Source organism: Lemur catta, chromosome 15 (assembly GCF_020740605.2).
Source record: "Lemur catta isolate mLemCat1 chromosome 15, mLemCat1.pri, whole genome shotgun sequence".
NCBI lineage: Eukaryota > Metazoa > Chordata > Mammalia > Primates > Lemuridae > Lemur > Lemur catta.
In genome coordinates this window covers 6,198,511-6,218,002 of record NC_059142.1, presented here as the reverse complement: position 1 = coordinate 6,218,002, position 19,492 = coordinate 6,198,511, and the positions used below count along the sequence as shown (strand labels likewise).

The 19,492-nt window shown below is 48.2% G+C and overlaps 1 protein-coding gene across 3 annotated transcripts in view; it reads left to right on the top strand.

The window, feature by feature from the left end:
- The window catches only part of TOP3A (DNA topoisomerase III alpha), a 32,965-nt gene that overhangs the window by 9,808 nt on the left and 3,665 nt on the right, over window positions 1-19,492 (top strand). For all 3 annotated transcript variants that reach the window (XM_045526908.1, XM_045526909.1, XM_045526910.1), the window contains 13 exons: window positions 196-339; window positions 510-680; window positions 958-1,058; window positions 2,885-2,959; window positions 4,693-4,775; window positions 5,684-5,891; window positions 7,709-7,894; window positions 8,049-8,178; window positions 11,359-11,472; window positions 11,550-11,715; window positions 13,235-13,378; window positions 16,462-16,584; window positions 17,627-18,315. In XM_045526908.1, coding sequence (XP_045382864.1) covers window positions 196-339; window positions 510-680; window positions 958-1,058; window positions 2,885-2,959; window positions 4,693-4,775; window positions 5,684-5,891; window positions 7,709-7,894; window positions 8,049-8,178; window positions 11,359-11,472; window positions 11,550-11,715; window positions 13,235-13,378; window positions 16,462-16,584; window positions 17,627-18,315 — 2,334 coding nt within the window. The remainder of the gene's footprint in view (window positions 1-195; window positions 340-509; window positions 681-957; window positions 1,059-2,884; window positions 2,960-4,692; window positions 4,776-5,683; window positions 5,892-7,708; window positions 7,895-8,048; window positions 8,179-11,358; window positions 11,473-11,549; window positions 11,716-13,234; window positions 13,379-16,461; window positions 16,585-17,626; window positions 18,316-19,492) is intronic.

The following is a 19,492-nucleotide window of genomic DNA, read 5'->3' as shown; positions in this document are numbered from 1 at the left end:
TACTTGGGAGGCTGAGGCAGGAGGATCGCTTGAGCCCAGGAGTTTGAGGTTGCTGTGAGCTAGGCTGACGCCATGGCCCTGTAGCCTGGGCAACAGAGTGAGACTCTGTCTCAAAAAAAATAAAAGTTAGCCCCTTGTGATGGAGTATGTCAGTATGATCTGACTTTGACCTTGGTGCCACCTTGTGTTCCATAGCGAAGCCCAGTCTGCAGGTGTTGCGAGCCCGTTTCTCTGAGATCACGCCCCGTGCCATCAGGATGGCCTGTGAAAACCTGGCAGAGCCTGATCAGAAAGTGAGCGACGCTGTGGATGTGAGGCAGGAGCTGGATCTGAGAATAGGTGAGGAGCCGGACGGACCCTCCCAGTGCCACAGGGCACGTTGATGTTTGGTTGAGGTTCTGTGTAAATGTATGCACCCAGCTCTGACCTCGCACCCAGCTCTGACCTCGGCGCCCCTTGTTCTCTTGTTCCTTCCTTCCTTCCTCCCTCGCTCCCTCCCCACTCTCCAGGAGCTGCCTTCACCAGGTTCCAGACACTGCGGCTGCAGAGGATTTTCCCTGAGGTGCTGGCAGAGCAGCTCATCAGTTACGGCAGCTGCCAGTTCCCCACGCTGGGCTTTGTGGTGGAGAGGTTCAAAGCCATCCAGGCTTTTGTGCCAGAGGTCTTCCACAGGATTAAAGGTAAGGCTGAGGGTTGTATACACAGGGGCCCAGGAATAACAAGGCTCTGGGGGGCCTTAATAGTGCTAATTAAAGGCATGATTTAAAAAAAAAAAACTTGCTGCCCTTCTCTGCCCCATTACGATATTAAGAATGTACTTAATGTTTGTTTTATTATTTAGAAACTCTTCCCTGTTTCATATTCCTTTGGCTTTCACTGTAAAATACCTTGTTCTGTTTGTCATATCACGTGGCTTCTCTGAGAGACAGCCTTTCTGTTTGTCTCTCCCCAATACAGTAACTCATGACCACAAAGATGGCATCGTAGAATTCAACTGGAAAAGGCATCGACTCTTTAACCACACAGCTTGTCTTGTCCTCTATCAGTTGTGTATGGAGGTAAGAAGTGCTCTGAAATCCTAATGATCTAGGAAACATTCTGCACACCTCCCAGGCCACTCCCTCTCTGTCCCAGTCTCCCACTGAACTTGAGCTTTAAGTTTGCAGAAAGCAGCGCTAAAAATATGGAAGGGAAGGATCTGCAGAACTTTTAGATAAAATCAGAAATTTTGAGAACTTATAGCTGAAATCCCTCTCCGGGGCTTATACTATCCCAGAGATTAACAAGCAGCAGCTAGATAATCCAGATCATAGATTCCTAGGGAATCTCTGTGAAGCAATTTGGACAGCATCTGTCCCCTCTTGGTCACATAAGGAAGTCTAGAGAAATGAAAGTCACAAATGAATGAGATAATTTCATATAGCGATTAAAGCTGAGAAGAAAATTAAGAAGGAAAAGGGATAGAGAGAGGCCTGCAGGGCAGGGAAGGGGCTGTTCTGGATGAGGTGGTCAGGAAAGACCTCGCAGAGGGGTGACATTTGAGCGGGGGTTAGAGTGAGGCAGCCAGAGTAGGACTGGGGGGAAGCTGTGGCTCAGAACAACACGTGCAAAGGCACACCATAAGCCTCTCATTGGCAGTGGGAACCCTGCCTTCACAATTCCTGACCCTTGGTCTGGTTGTCCATTTTGCAATGCCACTTCCTATCCGTCAGCACATAGCCTGGTTTTTCCCGGGGACTACACACAGTGGTGCCTAAGGAGAATCCTGGAATCTCTAGGTTTGATCATTCATGGGTGCTTCTTGGCTGTAGCCCATTGGCAGGATTGTTACTAATTTCGTAGGAGAGTGAGAACTACAGAGCACCTGGTATGTGCCAGACATATTTTGTTTCACATTATTTTGTTTAATTCTAATAATGCCTATGAGGGTGATGATGCCATCCCTATTTTACAGATGAGGGACCTAGACGAAGTGAAGTGGTGCGCGCGCGCGCGCGCGCGCGCGCACACACACACACACACACACACACACACACACACACACACACGAGAGACCTAGACGAAGTGAAGTGGCACACACACACACACACACACACACACACACACGAGGGACCTAGACGAAGTGAAGTGGCACACACACACACACACACACACACACACACACACACACACGAGCGAGTATGTGGCAGAGCACAGCCTGGATCCCAGCACGTCCCTGCCTTTTCTGCACACTGCTGCCCCTGCCTGACACCTACTCCGCCCTTTGACCCTGGACCACCAGGTGTCTCTGTGATACTGCATGTTTGTCTGTTAAATAAGAAGACCTGCAGTGTTTGTCCTTCGCTAGGATGTGGTGCAAGAATATGTGGCAGGTGATATGCTCAGAGCTTATGAGCAGCTCGTTCTCAGTCTTTTGGGAAGGAGAAACTTGGATTTTGATAGACAGATATCCTCATTAGCAAACCACTTAAACTGAGTTCTTTGCTTATCTACAGGCTCTTAAAAGTATGAAGTTGCTTTTAAGATTATAGTTCTCCAGCTTGTACAATTTCTCCTATTTCTAACTCTGTATTATCCTGAATTAAAAAAACAATGACACTGTGCATGTGTGCATAGGAAACTGTACTCAGGAGATGCATAGGCTGTTTGCTGTATTTCATAGGCTCTTTAAGGCTTGTGAAATTGCCCTTCAGAATCTTGGTTTGAGTGGGAAAGGGACAGTGATGTCCACCATGCCGTCAGGTACAAGCACTGTTAAGTAGGTAGCTCTCTGGGGCTGTCACTGTGGCCTAAGCCAGTGGTCAATACGGTCTGGAGTGGTGAGCAGGTGCAGCCCAAGGGAAGGCTGGAAGTTCATGCTGTCTTTGCTTTCCTGACTTCCTAGGATCCTTTGGCAACCGTGGTGGAGGTCAGATCTAAGCCCAAGAGCAAGTGGCGGCCTCAAGCTTTGGACACTGTGGTATGTTCTGGACTGTTTCAGGCACTGAGGAACAATTACTTCCCATTGTTGGGGCTGTAGTTCTACTGCATGGACTGTGGTACAGTGGAAGGAAACATCAACCCATCACCATACCACATAGCAGAGCACTTGGGAAAGATACAGCCCTGCTTGGCCTCTTAATGCTATTTTTTGTTTTAAATTTATCAAGTGCAATATAACTGCATTGTGTGAGGTTTGAGAAACAAAAAGAGGAGGACAAATGATCATCCTTACATAATTGTTGGTATAATTTTGGTGTCTTCCTGGGCTTTTTTTTCATGTTCATATTTTTTACAGTATTATAATTTATAATTAGAGTAGCTTATTTTTTACACCCAAGCATTTTTTTCTTTTTTCATGTTGTTTGGGTTTTTTTGTTTTTTGAGACAGAGTCTCACTCTGTTGCCCGGGCTAGAGTGCCATGGCGTCAGCCTAGCTCACAGCAGCCTCAAACTCCTGGGCTCAAGGGATCCTTCTGCCTCAGCCTCCCGGGTAGCTGGGACTACAGGCACATGCCACCATGGCCAGCTAATTTTTTATATTTTTAGTTGTTTGGCTAATTTCTTTCTATTTATAGTAGAGGCGGGGTCTCGCTCTTGCTCAGGCTGGTCTCGAACTCCTGAGATCAAGCAATCCTCCCGCCTCAGCCTCCCAGAGTGCTAGGATTACAGGCGTGAGCCACTGTGCCTGGCCGATGTTGTTTGTTTTTGTTTTTGAGACCAAGTCTCATTCTGTCCCCCAGGCAGTGGCGTCATCATAGCTTACTGCAGCCTCCAACTCCTGGGCTCAAGTGGTCCTCCTGCCTCATCCTCCCAGGTAGCTGGGAGTACAGGCATTCACCACCATACCTGGCTAATTTTTTCTATGTTTAATAGAGATGAGGTCTTGCTCCTGCTCAGGCTGGTCTTGATCTCCTGACCTCAAGTGATCTTCCCGCCTCAGCCTCCCACAGTGTGCTAGGATTACAGGCATGAGCCAGCGTGCCCAGCCGCAAGTGGGTTCTAAAGGAAGCAAAGCTTTCCCCTGCTGCTCCTTCATCTGGAACGGTCCACTTTGAAGTTGTATATATATAATGTGCAGGCTAAAAATGTGCGTGGGCTGCTAGGCAGTGCATTGCTTGTCTCGGACAGGCCACGGTAAATGTGTGTATGTGTTGAGGGATTCCCAGGGGAAAGTCATAGATTGATTTTATGTAGTAGGCATACATGTTTTATTCCTTTCTGGTCAAATGTGCTTTGACATGTAGTCAGCAGCATTGTCGGAGTGCTGCCCAGGGGAAAAGAATAACTGGTTATCCCCCAGGAGGCCTCAAAGAATGGTTTTCACCATCCAGGGGAGTTTACTGGGGATTGGGTGGGATTCACAGAATCTGATTCTCAGACTACCTGTGTTAGAACTGTATGTTAGGCTGCTTGTTAAAACATGCAGATTTTGGCCTCTGTCCTGGCCTTGCTGTGCTCTGTCAAGTCCCCAGTGGGCAGGGTCGTGAATCTGCTGGCTTCACCAGTAAGCCTTACACATCAGTCTGAGAACCACTAGGCGGGGAATCTGGCTCTGCTGACAGGCCCAGAAATCGTTCTCAGACAGCCTTTCCCCCTCTGTGTGACAGAAGAACCTGGACTGACAGGGGGCAGACTTGTCTGAAGATGAGTTGTGTAGTCGAGTCGTGCCTTCTCACTTACACCTAACGTGCCTGTTGACCCATTTCACAGGAGCTTGAGAAGCTGGCTTCTCGCAAGTTGAGAATAAACGCTAAAGAAACCATGAGAATTGCTGAAAAGCTCTACACTCAAGGGTGAGTATTCTTGAGAGTAGATTTGGGAGTAGAATTTGAAGCATCTTTATCAGGGTGAAAGATTTAGAAGTGGACTTTATGAGGAAACACAAATTATCTAAATAACAGCCAAGCTTTGGTGGAGGATTTTGACATTGACTTCTCTTTTCTGATATGAAAAAAGCATTTCAGTAGGGGAACGCATAGAGTAAATCCAGATCCTACTCTTGACTTCTCAGCAATCCCCCTGGTGCCCTGGCAAGTGGGGAGAGCAGGCAGCACCTCTGGGAGTTGTTTGCCTGTGAAAATCATCCCTACCCAGGGGTCACAGGCACCCCAGGAAGGAGGTCCTCTGACTGTGCTGTCCAGCATTCGACTGTTGAGCACTTGAAGTTTGGGTTGTCCAACTTGGGATGTGCTGTAAATGTAAGATATATACTGGATTTTTGAAGCCTTGTATGAAAATAGAATGTAAACTATCTCAAATTTTAGGTGGCCAATTGAAGATTTAAAATGACATACAGAGTCTCCATTATAGTTTTAGGGACGGCATTGTTCTTTATGCACTCTAGGAAAAGTTAGAGAAACACACACTGCTGGAGCTGTTGGGGCTGACGAGGCTCATGTGCTACACCAGGGTCAGACTGACCCCAAGAGAGGCCAGTGACGTGCCCCAGGCCATGAGGCCCTGGCAGAGTCCTGGGTCTTGATCCTGTGCAGGGGTGGCCCGTTCCCTTTCCCTGTGGCTGCTTTTCACCCTGTGAGGGGCATCTCAGAACTTTCTCAGTGCAGATAACCTAGGTTGCTTTCAGGTGAGTTGGCTATATGAGATAGGTAATTGCAGGTGTTACCAGGTGCTGTCAGTTGCTTACAAACCAACTAAAGAGCCTAAAAAGAATTCTTTTTCTGTTTGTTGGCCTTTGTTTTAGGTACATCAGCTATCCCCGGACGGAAACAAACATTTTCCCCAAAGACTTAAACCTGACAGCGTTGGTGGAACAGCAAACCCCAGATCCACACTGGGGAGCCTTTGCCCAGAGCATTCTGGATCGAGGCGGCCCCACCCCACGCAATGGGAACAAGTCTGACCAAGCTCACCCTCCCATCCACCCCACTAAATACACCAGCAGCCTGCAGGTTGGTTTCTTTGAATGTGCTGAGGGCCAGTAGTAAGATTCCAGTTTACCTTGCAGGCTCTGATGGTAGGAAATAAGTGGTCTTGAAATATCTCTTTCGTTTCAGAAAAGAGAAGTCAGTGTCAGAATTCTCCTATTTCATAATCTTCCGCCTGGCTTTCATGAAAGACCCCCCATGGTGGGCCCCACCTTTGCTCTAGCCCCGTCAGCACAGGGCTCCTGCTGCTTCTCCCCTTGTCCCTGACACCTAGCCCAGGTTGCCCCCACACCCTGCTAAGTCCGCACCCCACAGCCATTTACAGTCCCTTGTAACTAGAGAATCCTGTCTGTCCTCCCGAGGGGTTCCCTTGCCTTCCCAAGACTTTGCTACCTCCCTCCTGTCATGCTGTAGCCACTATAGAGTTTCCCACTGGGCTCTGCCTGTTTGGCTCAGTGGGGACAGGCTCTGTGAGGGCAGGAGCCTTTGAGGCTTGCTGACTTCCGCAGGCTATCCTAGAACTGAACAAATTTGGATCTTGTTTCTTCTTTCTTTAATAACATGTTCCTTCTGATCTTAAAATAAATACATTTTCAAGCAGTGCCTCATGCCTGTAATCCTAGCACTGTGGGAGGCCAAGGCAGGAGGATCGCTTGAGGTCAGGAATTCAAGACCAGCCTGAGCAAGAGCAAGACCCTGTCTATACTAAACACAGAAAAAAATTAGCCATGTGTTGTGGCACGCACCTGTAATCCCAGCTACTCAGGAGGCTGAGGCAGGAGGATCGCTTGAACCCAGGAGTTTAAGGTTCCAGTGAACCTATGATATGATGCCACTGCACTCTAGGCAGGAGCAACAGAGTGAGACTCTGTTTCAAAAATAAATAAATTTTAAAAATAAAAATTAATACATGTTCATTTTACAGAATTTAGAAAATATGAAAGATTATATAAAGAAAGAAAAAATTGCCTATAATTGCCCTTTCTGATAACCACATTTTTTGTATGCATGTATATATAGTCTTTTAATGAAATTATAACTTCTATAATCCCAGTATTTTGGAAGGCCAGAGTGGGAGGATCACTTGAACCCAAGAGTTCAAGACTACTGTGAGCTATGATTGTGCCATTGCACTCCAGCCTAGGTGACAGAAAAAACTACTTTAACATTTTACATCATGAGTATTTCCCCACTTTCTGCAGTATTTAAAAGTATGATATTTAAATGATTGCATAGATGTACTATTATTTATTTTGTCCAATTGATTTTTGGAACAGTAAGTTGTTTACAACATGCCCTATAGTTAACATTTGTACACATAAACATTTGTGTGGATCTTCAGTTACTCCTTTGAATAACTTCCCAGAGGGGGAATTATCAGATGTGCATGGGCTTTTGATGGAGTGAGACTCACTAAATCCTAGATTTACCCAGTTGATCAGAAATCACCCTGACAAATTACTACCTGAATGTACACATGAAGTTGGGCTCAGGCTCTCAAGTGCAGTGTTACCGTCTGTCTCTTGTATTGGGTAGTCTCTTGCTGACTTTTTATGCTTTCATCTTGTTTTCTGCTTAGATTGGGTTTACATCAAAGAACCACTTCCCAGTCTGGAGGGGAAGATGGCTCACTTGCTTACCTCTGCCCCATTGGAGTTGTGACATGTGTAGCCTAAACCCATCTGCTCCCTAGTACTTGCCTGGCACTCCACATTAGCACAGGGCCTAAGGAGCGCTGTCACCTGTTCCAGGCAGAACATTAGGCTGAAAGGTGACATAAACCAGGTTTAAACAAGAGGTGGTATTTTCAAGGGAGTTTCAAATTCTCCCTCTCTTCCTAGGGAGATGAACAGCGACTGTATGAGTTTATCGTTCGCCATTTCCTGGCTTGCTGCTCCCAGGATGCTCAGGGGCAGGAGACCACTGTAGAGATTGATATTGCTCAGGAACGCTTTGTGGCCAGCGGCCTCATGATTCTGGCCCGAAACTATCTGGACGTATATCCATATGATCGCTGGAGTGACAAGGTAATAAAGAGGTGGACCCCAGGGAGAAGGGAGGACAGTCATGTCCTAGCCCTGAGCCGTCTAGTGGCATGAGACTGTATTCCTTGTAATGGAGGTTGTCTTTTGCCTGAGTGTGGTGACAGTGATCTGACTGCACGCATGCTGCTCCCTGCAGATCCTCCCTGTCTATGAGCAAGGCTCCCACTTTCAGCCCAGCACTGTGGAGATGGTGGATGGGGAGACCAGCCCGCCCCAGCTGCTCACTGAGGCCGACCTCATCGCCCTCATGGAGAAGCACGGCATTGGTCAGTAGCTCCTCTGCGTGACTCGCATCTCTCTGTGCGCCAGGCACACTCTAATGCAGGTGCTGTATTCTTATCCCCATTTTCATAGTTGAAGTGAGGCTTAGAGAGGTTAAGTACTTACCTAAGATCACAAAGTGCGTGTTATTTAAACCTGGTTTGAATCTCCACAGTCAGTGCTCTGAAATCCCGTGCCATACCGTACATGGAGCGACACATTTCCCATGACTCAGGGTCCTCAGCTAGGAGCACTGTTTGGGTGCATGGGGATAGAACAACAAATAAGGTAGCAACAATTAAAACTATATCATTTCAGCTGTCAGTAACACCAGGGAAAGAATTAAAAAAAAAAAAGAAGAAGAAGAAAACTATGTTGTTATCTTTTGAAGTGTCAGAGCTGGCAGCCTGGGCCTCCTTTCCTTGTGGAACAGTGGATGTGAGTGTCAGCCGTCCCCACGGGTGTGCACCCACACTACTCACACTCACACTGGCCTCACTCACCCACATGTACTTGGCAAGACACTACTGTTAGCCATGGGTGCCTGGATTCTTAGCTTTTTGTTCCTATAATTGCTTAGGAATCAGAAATTAGCTTTTGGAAAACACTGGGCCAGAATTATGTTTTTCCCAATAAGTCCTGTGGCTCAAACTATGCAAGTGGGTCATTGTGAGTGATCTGTTGCCCCTACATCCGTTTTTCATAGCGTTCACAGCACACAGCTTTCAAGGGCTATCTCTAGCAAAACCTAGTCCTGGAAGGCCAGCTGCGTGAGGGAAGCGGAGTCCCTACATGTGTTATGGAAGCTGCTTTCTCCATCCAGGCTGGACCTGCCCCATCCACAAAGAGAGTTTAATAGTACTATGACTTGGGAAAAGTGCTCCAACCTGGAGTCCGTGACCATCACTGAGATACCCAGAAAGCCTGCAGGTTTAGGTAAAATTAGAGGGGGTTCTCCCATCACGATTTCTTCGATTAAAATGTATGAGGCCTAGGCCAGGCGCGGTAGCTCACACCTGTAATCCTAGCACTCTGGGAGGCTGAGGCAGAGGATTACTTGAGCTTAGGAGTTCAAGACTAGCCTGAGCAAGAGTGAGACCCCCTCTCTACTAAAAATAAAAAAATTAGCTGGATGTGGTAGTGTGTGCCTGTAGTCCCAGCTACTCGGGAGGCTGAGGCAGGAGGATTGCTTGAGCCCGGAAGTTTGAGGTTACTGTGAGTTTGGTTCATGCCGTGGCACTCTAGCCTGGGCAACAGAGCCAGACTCTCTCAGAAAAATGAAAAACCCAAGCCAAATTATAATATTTTTAATTTATTTGTTTTTTTAGAGACAGTGAGTTTCTGCACTACTCCCGAGTAGTGCATGCCACCTCTGCACCCAGGTAACTTGTTTTTTTTAAGAGACAAAGTCTTGCTGTGTTGCTCAAACTCCTGGCCTCAAGCCATCCTCTTGCCTTGGCCTCCTAAAGTGCTGGGTTTATAGTGAGCCACTGTGCCCACCTAATTATTAAAATATTATTTAAGTAATATTTTTAAAATGATAGTAACAGCTTTATTGAGACATCATTCACGTATGATACAATCACCTGTTTAGAATGTATAATTCACATTTTTAGTACATTTACAAAGTTGTACAGTCATCACCACAATCTGTTTTAGAACATTTTCATCACCTCAGAAAGAAGCCATGTACGCTATAGCAGTAACTCCCATTCCCATCTCCTCCAATCCTCCAGCCCTAGGCAACTACTAATCTTTCTGAGAGATTTGCCTATTTTAGACATTCCCTATAAAGGGAATCATACGATAAATTTGTGGCCTTTTGTAACTGATCTCAAGATTCATCCATGTCACAACATGTGTCAGGACTTTGTTCCTTGAAATCAAGGTGTCAGCTGGACCACGGAAAAAGACTTTCATTCCTTTTTATTACCAAATAATATTCCATTGCAATATACACCACATTTTGTTCGTGCACTGATCAGTTGATGGATATTTAGGTTTTTGTCTCTCTGGCTGTTAGGAGTAATGCTGCTATGAACAGTTGAGTACAAGCTTTTACGTGGATATGTGTTTTCAGTTCTCTTGGGTATATGTCTAGGAGTGGGATTGCTGGGTCACATGGTGTTCAAAGAAGGGAGAAGGGAGGTGCCAGCAGCGAAGAGAAAGGAAAAAATAGTAATTGTCTGTTAAAACCGAAGCAGCTATGGAGTAATTAGCAGGCAGCTTCAAGAGAGGTCACATTGTTCATCTTTCTTGCTTTTTCTCTGTTCTTGGAGACTTGGTTTTCTCTGAAGTGTAGTCAGGCTTGCCCCTGAGATAAGGTTTTGGGCAGGAAACTGAGGCCTGGAGTTTGCTCCCCGCTGTCTGTCTAGGAGCTTCTCAGGAACACCTTAGGCTGTAGAAACAGATTCTAAAGGCAGTTTCTGGTGCATATAAAGAGAAAGATTTACATTTCCTTTCTGTCTTTGGGCTCATTTCAGATGTTCAGGAAAACAGAGCCTTGCATTGTGCCTGCTAGCTAGGCACAGCGAGACCAGAGAGTAGGGAGAGCTCGTGATTGATCTTTAGAGGTTATTAGCAAATTGTAGGATTAGATATATTCCTGTTATTTCAGCAAGGCCACTCCTTCCACATGGTAACTGTACTTTTAACTTTTTGAGCAACTGCCAATCTGTTTTTCACAGTGGCTGCACCATTTTACATTTTCTCCACATCCTCACCAACACTTGTTATTATCGTTTTGATTATAGCCATGCTAGTGGGTGTGAAATGGTATTTTATTGTGGTTCTGATTTATATTTCCCTAATGGCAGAGCTCCATTTTAAAAGGTCCCTTTGGCCACAGCTTAGAGAATGGGCAGAAGGGAGCAGAAATGGGGAGGATGAGGGTGTGGTAACGGTGCAGATGGGAAGGGGTAGACTCTGGCCGTGGCTGCAACACAGGAAGGAGAAAGAGGATTTAAAGGAATTTTCAAGCTGGAATTGACAGCTTTGATGAGTAATCAGATGTGAGGTTGAGGTTGCCTTTGTGATTTCTCTTATAAACCAGATGGGAACCAGACGCGTCTTGTCTACATAGGCCCTCCAGGCAGAGGGGGGTCGTGGTGTGAACGAGGTGCCCCGGCCCTCTGGGTGCAGCTGTCTGTATTATTACCTCAGAGTAACTGGGAAATGACTTCTAGGTACTGATGCCACACACGCCGAGCACATCGAGACCATCAAAGCCCGGATGTACGTGGGGCTCACCCCAGACAAGCGGTTCCTCCCTGGGCACCTTGGCATGGGACTTGTGGAAGGTAAGGGTGGGGGGAGTTGGCAGTGGATGCGGGCTGTGGTGCTGGGGGCCCTCACGGAGCACCCTCTTTCCCTGCAGGGTATGATTCCATGGGCTATGAGATGTCTAAGCCTGACCTCCGGGCTGAGCTGGAAGCTGATCTGAAGCTGATCTGTGAGGGCAAGAAGGACAAATTGGTGGTTCTGAGGCAGCAGGTGCAGAAATACAAGCAGGTTTTCATTGAAGCAGTGGCTAAAGCGAAGAAGTGAGTGCCGTTTCCCCAGCAAGTAGAGGGAGTTCTTGGGGGCTGTTCCCCTACTAGGTTCATCCTCACCCCCTGCCCTGAGGCTGCCACACCCCACTCCTCCCCTCTGGGTTTCCTCCTAGGGGTTCTGGAGAGCTTTGTGTAGAAACAGTAGTCAACATGATCTGCTCCAGTTACTCTGGACTAATGGCTTTAGAAATGCCCTTCTATTGATTTTAATTGTCTTGAGTTAGGCAGCATAATCTTTTAAATCAGTAAACCCACATGCTGGGGTGTGATTCATTTGTTCTCAGGCATTCGGAGGTGGCCATTTAGCAAGCAGCGGTGTGCCTTTTGTTAGAAATGACATATTTTATACCTGTGATACTGTGATTTATAATAACATATGTATAATTAGTCTTCAGTTTCCTGGCACACAGCTCCTAAAACCCTCAAAAATCCCCAAAGTGACTTTTGTATGCTAGTGAGATGACTTGATGGCTGAGGGCTCCCGGACAGCCTCAGGTTGGGACTGGTTGCCAGGGAACCAACCCTGTGATTAGAAGGTTGGGATTTTTGACCCCACCTCCCACCTCTGGGGAGGGGAGAGGGGCTGGAGGTTAGGTTTATCACCAATGGCCAGTGATTTATCAGTCATGCCTAAGTACTAAAGCCTCCATAACAACCCATGGACTGGGTTTGGCGAGCTTCCAATAGCTGAGTGTGTGGAGGTTTGTAGAGGGCGGCGTTCCCCGAAAGGGCTTGGAAGCTCGGCGCCCCCTCGCACACGCCTCACCCTGTGTGTCTCTTCCATCTGGCTTCATCCGTGGTATCCTTTGTAATAGGCAAATGTAAGTAAAGTGTTTCCCTGAGTTCTGTGAGCCACTCCAGCAAGTTAACCAAACCCAAGGAGGGGTTTCTAGGAAGCCCAGTTTATAACTGGTTGGTCAGAAGTGCAGCCTGGGATTTGTGACTGGCATCTAAAGAGGGGGCAGTCTCGTGGGACTGAGCCCCTAGTTGCAGAACGCTCTCCAGGTATATAGCGCCAGAACTGAATCGAATGGGAGGATACCCAGCTAGTGTCTGCTGAAGAATCGGTTGGCGTGTGGTGGAAAAAATCCACACAGCCAGCATCAGAAGTGTGTTGTGAAAGCATAGTAGGAAATAGTTTGTTTTTTCTTCTCCTTCAGACTACCCCATGCTAATTTTGAAAGGAAATGCATGAACTAGTTTAAACTTAAGGCAGACACTTCTAGAGTTTGTGTGTAGACCCTGTGCAGTTTTATTTGTTTAATGTGGGGCCGGTGACAAGACAGAATTAGCTACCTATAGCTTGACTCCTACCAGGCTCTGGCTAGGAACCAGGAGCCAGGGCTGTTTGATAATCTCAGTCTCCTCTCTTTGCCCTCTGTTCTCTGCAGCAGGCCTGTGGCTCACTTACCAGCTGGTTCCCAAGGTCACACATGTTGTGTACATATAAGAATGTTGTAAGTGGTTTGCAGCGATTGCCAGCTGATGTGTGTTTTTGCCTTCTCTTCAGATTGGACGAGGCCTTGGCCCAGTACTTTGGGGAAGGGGCAGAGGTGGGCCAGCTGGAAGAGATCTACCCAACCATGCTGGAGCCCATCAGGAAGTGCCCACAGTGCAACAAGGACATGGTCCTCAAGACCAAGAAGAGTGGCGGGTTAGTGCCCTGGCTTCTGCCCTGCCTCTGTGCCCCAGCACCTGCTGTGTCGGCCAGGCAGCTCTCTGAAAGGCTCTGCCATTTTATTTCCATGGAATTGGTTAAAGGCTGACCTGTTGCCAGCCCTAGCAAGGTGTTGGACTAGAAGGATAGCATGGTGGGGACAGGCCTTTGAGGTGTGCAGTGCTGTGGGAACTCAGAGGAGGTGAGGGACTAAGTGATAGTGGGGTGTTTTAGTCTACCGTGGGTAGGACATCATTTACACAATGTATGGCAAGTGGTGGAGGAGCGTGAGCTTCAGATCCAGATGGGTCTGGGTCTAAATCCCACTTCTCTCTGAAGTGACCTGTGTGGCTGGAAGCAACTTACTTAACGACTCCGAGCCCCAAGGTCGTCTTTCATAAAGCCAGTAGTGTCTCTCTCACAAAGCTGTGCTAAGGGTGAGGATGGTTAGGGTGGAAAGGCTAGTAGGTGCTCATAGCATTGGTGGAGAAAGATTTCTCATGAAGAGGTTAAGATATAAAAGTAAAAAAGTTTATTTTATCCTTCTCAGAGGGGGATAGAAAGAGAGAGAGATGGCGTGGCATCCCAAAAAAAGAGAAGGGGGTGCTGGCAGCGAGACTGAGTGCTGATTTTACTGATTTTAAGGGGGATGAAGAGGGGGGAAAAAAAAGTGCTGGCTGTCAGTTGATAACAAAAGCAACAGCAGGTAGATAGCAAAACTGCAAGGATGTCCAAGTCTAAGACTTGGTTCCACCTTTCCTTGGAGAAGGGACTATCACAGCAGATGTGACTCTGTCCTCGAGATATGGTTGAGGCTGTAGCTCATTCTCCTGCTGTTTACTTGGGAACTCTGTAACAGCAGATTCTCAAAAAACAATTTTGAAAGAGAGAAATCTAGATCTCTTTTCCGTTCATTCTGGTTTTTCCAGAAGCTGTGCAAAGCAGAACTCCTGCAGAGGGCCTGTTAGTGAAGGAACTCATAGGATTGATCTTTAGCTGCTACTGGGGAAACTGTAGGATTAGGTATTTCCCTGTTATTTTTGCAAGGCCACCCCTTTCAGGAAAAAGGATCAAGACTGTACAGCACTTTGCCTGACATGTTGTAGGTGCTCACCAAATACTGGTCTGAATTAGGCCTGAAAATTATCCCCGATCAGATTGCTTAGTCTGGCCTAGTTGTCCCTGCTGGCAGCTGGCCACTAGAGGAAGTCCGTGGGGAAAGAGGTGCTAGAGAGGGATGGAGGCCATCATTCATCAGGTGCCATCCCTCACTGGCATGATGCAAGATGCTCTGTAAACATTGTCTCATTCCATCTTCATAACCACTCTGTACCCTGCAAGGCAGGGATTTTTTCCCCCCCCACTTCTTTTTTTTTAAGAGACAGGATCTGGCTGTGTTTCTGAGGGTAGAGCGTAATGACATCATCATAGTTCACTGCAACCTCACACTCCTGAGCTAGGGCAATCTTCCTGTCTCAGCCTCCCGAGTAGCTGGGACTACAGGCGTACACCACCATGCCCAGTTAATTTTTCTATTTTTTATAGAGATGGGGTCTTGCTCTTGCTCAGGCTGGTCTCGAACTCCTGGGCTCAAGCCTCAAGCAGTCAGCCTCTGCCACCCAAAGTGCTGGGATTACAGGTGTGAGCCACCACACGCAGCCTTTTTTCCCACTTTTTAAAGAGTAAAAACAGGCTGACGCAGTGGCTCTTGCCTGTAATCCTAGCACTCTGGGAGGCTGAGGCAGGCAGATCGCTTGAGGTCAGGAGTTGGAGACCAGCCTAAGTAAGAGCGAGACCCCGTCTCTACTAAAATAGAAAAAAAAATTTAGGTGGGCAACTAAAAATAGAAAAAATTAGCTGGGCATGGTGGTGCGCACCTGTAGTCCCAGCTACTCAGGAGGCTGAGGCAGGAGGATCACTTGAGCCCAGGAGTTTGAGGTTGCTGTGAGCTAGGTTGATGCCATGGCACTCTTGCCCGGGTGACAGGGTAAGACTCTGTCTCAAAAAAAAGTGAAAACTGAGGCTTAATGGGCCAGGGGCACTAGTTGAGAGTCTCAGTTCTGGTGAGCAGTAAAGGCAGAGTTTGAACTCAGGACTTAACTGCCCTTCACCTCTGCCTGGACTGCAGAATTGTGCTGCCTCCCTGCTGCCACTGAGAAAGGTTGTTTCCCACCTCCTTTCCTCACCGCAACCCTCAGTGGCCTGGCTGGCCTGGAGGGGGGCACCTCCCCCAGCTCTGGGAAATGAGGTTTGTGGGTCAGACCTAGAAGCAGGTGGCAGGGCTCATGCCACCCACAGGCAGAAGCCGGCACCACTCCAGGCTCAGCCTTGCCTGGGCATATATTTCAGTGCATAATAAATGCTACTGATGGTTTTCTTTGCCACCAGTAGGTTATTGTATTAGTAATCATTGGGACATAAGGAGAAAGGCTACATTTGTTTTGGTTTGGAATTCTGCAGGTGCTGTACTTGATAACAAAGAAATTCTTCTCAGAGTCACCAGGGAGGGTCTGGAGATTGTCTTGGGGGCTTTAGCTTGCCAGGTTTCATCTGGTAAGTTCCATTTCTGAGTTTGTGGATTTCCTGTTGAAATAACTGGGGTTTAGGGATGGTTTTTCCTGTCCAGTAGTACCCAGGCACACGCAGAGGAATTGTAAGACCCTGAAGTTCCATGACTGGAAGGTGTTGAGATGTGCTGGCCAAGAGCACCAAGCTGCGTGGGCGCTGGGCGTGAGGGCCTCGGCAGGCAGATGCTTTCCAAGCCTGGCTCCCTCCCTCCGTGCAGGTCTCTGGACAGGTTTCCAGAGCACTCCAGGCCTCTATTTACTCACATGCAAATGAGGGCATGCTGGCGCCACCCCAGACTGGCAGGCAGCAGAAACTTGAGAATGTGCCATGAGGCCAGAGCACTGCTCCATGGCTGTCTTGTTGGCTCATGTATCTTTAAGGACGAAGCAGGCTCAGCAGTAGCTGCTTCGTTTGGGAGGAAGTACAGAGTAAGTAGACTCATTTTTCGAAGTTGTTGAACACCAGTGACTGTGTGTCCAGGTAAGTGGTCTCACCTGGCCCCTGCTCCTCAGGTTCTACCTCAGCTGCACGGGTTTCCCGGAGTGTCGAACAGCCATGTGGTTTCCCGACTCGGTACTGGAGGCCAGCAGGGACGGCAGCATGTGTCCTGTCTGTCAGCCACAGCCCGTGTACAGGTGAGCTGGGTGCTGCAGTCAGGCACCTCCTCCTGAGTGAGTGCGCGATGTCGCCCACCTTGCCCTGCTTCCCACCAGGACCCAGAGGGGAGAGCCTGAAGTCTCACTCTGAGGCCACACGGGGTTTTAGCTGAGGCACTTAGTGGCAGCCACATCAGCTGGCCCAGGCCAGCTCTGCTGTGTCTTGTGTCATCGCCTCAGTGTGTGTGGAAGCCCGGCGTGGGAGAGGGCTCTGGGCTGTGCATCTGGCCAGGAGGGCCCTTTCCCTGCCCTTTTCAGATAGATTATGGCTGCACTGGGCTCAGGAAATTACGCCTTAAAAATGGAGAGCCTGGTGCAGGACAGTGGTTCTCAAACTTGTTACTCACAGGATCCCTAACACTCTGAAAAATTATTGAGGAGCTCACAGAGCTTTTATTATAGGCTGTTTATTTATATATGTTATATTCAAAATTAAAGTGGAGACACCTTTTAAAATATTAATTCATTTACAGCAAATGCATTGCATAATAATATAAATAACTTGTTTTTTGCAATAAAATTCCTATTTTCCTGTATCTGCTCCTGCAGTCTGCTGGGTTACTGTGTGTGCTGTAACCTCTGGAAAGCTCTAGAGCACACACATGGAAGAACAAGAGCAAAACAGACATAACTTCTTAGCATTGTTATAAAATAGTTTTGACCTCCCCTTGAAAGGGCCCAGAAACTGGCCCTGGAATCACACCTAGAGAACCTCTGGTGTATCTATCATCTATAAAATGAGGATCAAGATAAAAGAGAAAAAAAAGAGGAGAACTGCTGGTATAGAGAAATGGAACCTTTTGGAGGTGTCCGTGTTGGGTTGATGAATCAGGGTCTTGGGTGTTGTCTGCACTGCTTCCCACTGTGCTCCTGTGACAGCTGCAGGGGCTCCTGGATGGCTGGCTGAGGGCCTTACGTGGGCTTCCTGAAGCCTGAGGGATGTGGAGAGGCCTGGGGCTGGAGCAGGGAAACGGCTGACACCTGGTTGTTAATGTTTTTTTCCACCTTCTGGCCTCACCAGGTTGAAGTTTAAGTTTAAGCGTGGTAGCCTTCCCCCAACCATGCCTCTGGAGTTTGTTGGCTGTGTCGGCGGATGTGATGAAACCCTGAGGGAGATCTTAAACCTAAGATTTTCACGGGGCCCCCCCAGAGCTAGCCAGCCCTCTGGCCACTTGCAGGCTAGCCAGTCCCTGAACAGGATGGATGGCAGCCAGCACAGCCACCCACAACCTCCCGGCAACAGACAGACTGGGCCCTCAAAGGCTCTGGCCCAGCTCCTCCCCCCACCCACTGGTGCGGGTGAAAGCAACTCCGTGACCTGCAACTGTGGCCAAGAGGCCGTGCTGCTCACTGTCCGTAAGGAGGGCCCCAACCAGGGCCGGCAGTTCTATAAGTGCAATGCGGGTAGCTGCAACTTCTTCCTGTGGGCGGACAGCGGCCATCCGGAAGCAGGAGGGCCTCCTGCCCCAGCGTCAAGACCCCCAGGCGGCTCTCTGGGACGCCTGCCAGGCTCAGGGAGCCACCTGGGTGGGTTTGGCAGCCCTGGTGATGGCAGTGGTGGTGGCACATCCTGCCTGTGCAGCCAACCCACCGTCACACGGACCGTGCAAAAGGATGGGCCCAACAAGGGGCGCCAGTTCCATACATGTGCCAAGCCGAGAGAGCAGCAGTGCGGCTTCTTCCAGTGGGTCGACGAGAACGTGGCACCAGGTGAGGCGGTGAGGGGCATGCGAGTCCCTGCCTTGGGTTTTCAGAATGTCCCCACTTTAGAGACCAGAGAGAGCAGAGAGAAGGCAGGTCAGTGTCATGGGATCAGGAAGGGCACCTGGGCTGTCCTTTGCATCCGTTTCCTCACTTTGAGCAAAATGATGAACTGCACAGTCCTCATTCCAGATGAAAGTGTAGCTGCTATTGGGTAGCTTCTGTGTGCCTGGCACTATGCTAAATGTACTTCACATGCATCTTCTTTTCATCCTCATCAAGTAAGCATTGTGCTCACAGTGTTACAAATGAGGAAGGTGAGGCCCAGACCAACAAAGTGGCTTTGCGCAGGGTCACACAGCGACAGACCCCACGATTTGACCGTAGGTTTGCCCAGTCCCTCTTCACAGCCTCTGTAACCCTGGCAAGGTTATTAGCATTTTCCTGAGCGATGCAGATTGAAATTAAAAAAAAAAAAAAGTTATTAGCATCAGCCTCATTTCTTCAGGTGACCAAACTGACCCTGGTGTTACTTAGGAACCTGCCCAGGGCTACACAGCTTGGTCCAGTGTCCCAAAAATAGGTGTTGTGGGAACTGGTGCCCAGATACTGGATCAAGATGGATGGTATATGTGAGGGTCCTTTTTTTTTTTTTTTTTTTTTTTTTTTTTTGAGACAGAGTCTTATTGTGTTGCCCGGGCTAGAGTGCCATGGCGTCAGCGTAGCTCACAGCAACCTCAAACTCCTGGTCTCAAGCAATCCTTCTGCCCCAGCCTTCTGAGTAGCTGGGGCTACAGGCATGTGCCACCATGCCCGGCTAATTTTTTCTATATATTTTTAGTTGTCCATATAATTTCTTTCTATTTTTAGTAGAGACGGGGTCTCGCTCTTGCTCAGGCTGGTCTCGAACTCCTGAACTCAAATAATCCACCTGCCTTGGCCTCCCAGAGTGCTAGGATTACAGGCGTGAGCCACTGCGCCCGGCCTGTGAGGGCACTTTGAAATGGCTGCTGCCACACTGGTGCACAGCAGAGCTTAATTAAACCTCTGACAATGACCAGAAGCCCTCATGGGAACTTTGGGGTTGTGTGGCTCTGGTTCTGTAGCCATGTGACCTTGAACAAATGACTTAGACTCTTGCCTCAGTTTCCTCAACAATAAGATGGTACCTGTCTACTTTCATAGG